The 827-nt window shown below is 33.9% G+C and overlaps 1 protein-coding gene across 1 annotated transcript in view; it reads left to right on the top strand.

Moving 5' to 3' along the window:
- Window positions 1-210: 210 nt before the first annotated feature.
- Window positions 211-827, top strand: part of ankrd13c (ankyrin repeat domain 13C) — a gene marked incomplete at its 5' end in the record, with an annotated part of 15,574 nt that continues 14,957 nt past the window's right edge. The window contains one exon of the mRNA XM_016258446.1: window positions 211-349. Within this exon, the coding sequence (XP_016113932.1) occupies window positions 211-349 (139 nt within the window). The remainder of the gene's footprint in view (window positions 350-827) is intronic.

The following is an 827-nucleotide window of genomic DNA, read 5'->3' as shown; positions in this document are numbered from 1 at the left end:
GATCAATTCCATGCGATATAATTAAATCTAGCGTATGATTAAAATCATACATTATAAAACACCAAAGTAAAGGTAATTTATTATAAAGAATGATGCGCGAACACGATATTTGCCAGAAAGAAGTCTGTACAGTTTGGAAACAGTAGATGTAGTTTGTGTTTGATTTATAAGAGTGATTTCAGTCTTTGACGTGAGTGGACTGTAAAGAAGCCTTGATCTGCTCTTTCTCTCCTCCTCAGAATGTGCCCATCTGCTGCTGGCCCATAATGCACCAGTGAAGGTGAAAAACGCTCAGGGATGGAGCCCACTCGCCGAGGCCATCAGCTACGGGGACCGACAGATGAGTACGGCATTGATATACTGTTATAGTTTTTGTGAATATTTTTAATTAGATTTTTATTTTTTGTGTTTCCATTTAGAATGTTGTGTATTTGTCATATTCCAGCATTGAACAAAGAGTGACTGGTTTGTCCACGTTTTTAAAATTTGTTCAATGCTATTGTTGTAATCTGTTGGGAAGCGAGAATGCATATCCGTCGACAGAAACATATATTAGCCGAACTCTGTCTGTTTTACGTGTTGTTATTTTTAACAAGCCATAGGCCTATTACAGATGTTTTACCGAGAACCGTTACATCCCTAGTTTTTATTAAGTTTAAGTTTGTTTCGTTTTAGTTATTAAATGAATTACTTGAGTTAAATGAAAATGAGAAATACTGCTTTGGAAACTAGCTGAAATAATAATAAAAATGTAAGTAATTAAATGTATTTATGGTTTCAGTTTTTGTTTTTTGTAGTACTTCAATTTAAACAAACAAAAAAAGTAA

This window comes from Sinocyclocheilus grahami, unplaced genomic scaffold (assembly GCF_001515645.1).
Source record: "Sinocyclocheilus grahami isolate Dianchi unplaced genomic scaffold, SAMN03320097.WGS_v1.1 scaffold1687.1, whole genome shotgun sequence".
Taxonomy (NCBI): domain Eukaryota; kingdom Metazoa; phylum Chordata; class Actinopteri; order Cypriniformes; family Cyprinidae; genus Sinocyclocheilus; species Sinocyclocheilus grahami.
Note: the sequence above shows the minus strand (reverse complement) of the source record. Positions and strands in the feature narration are given on the sequence as shown.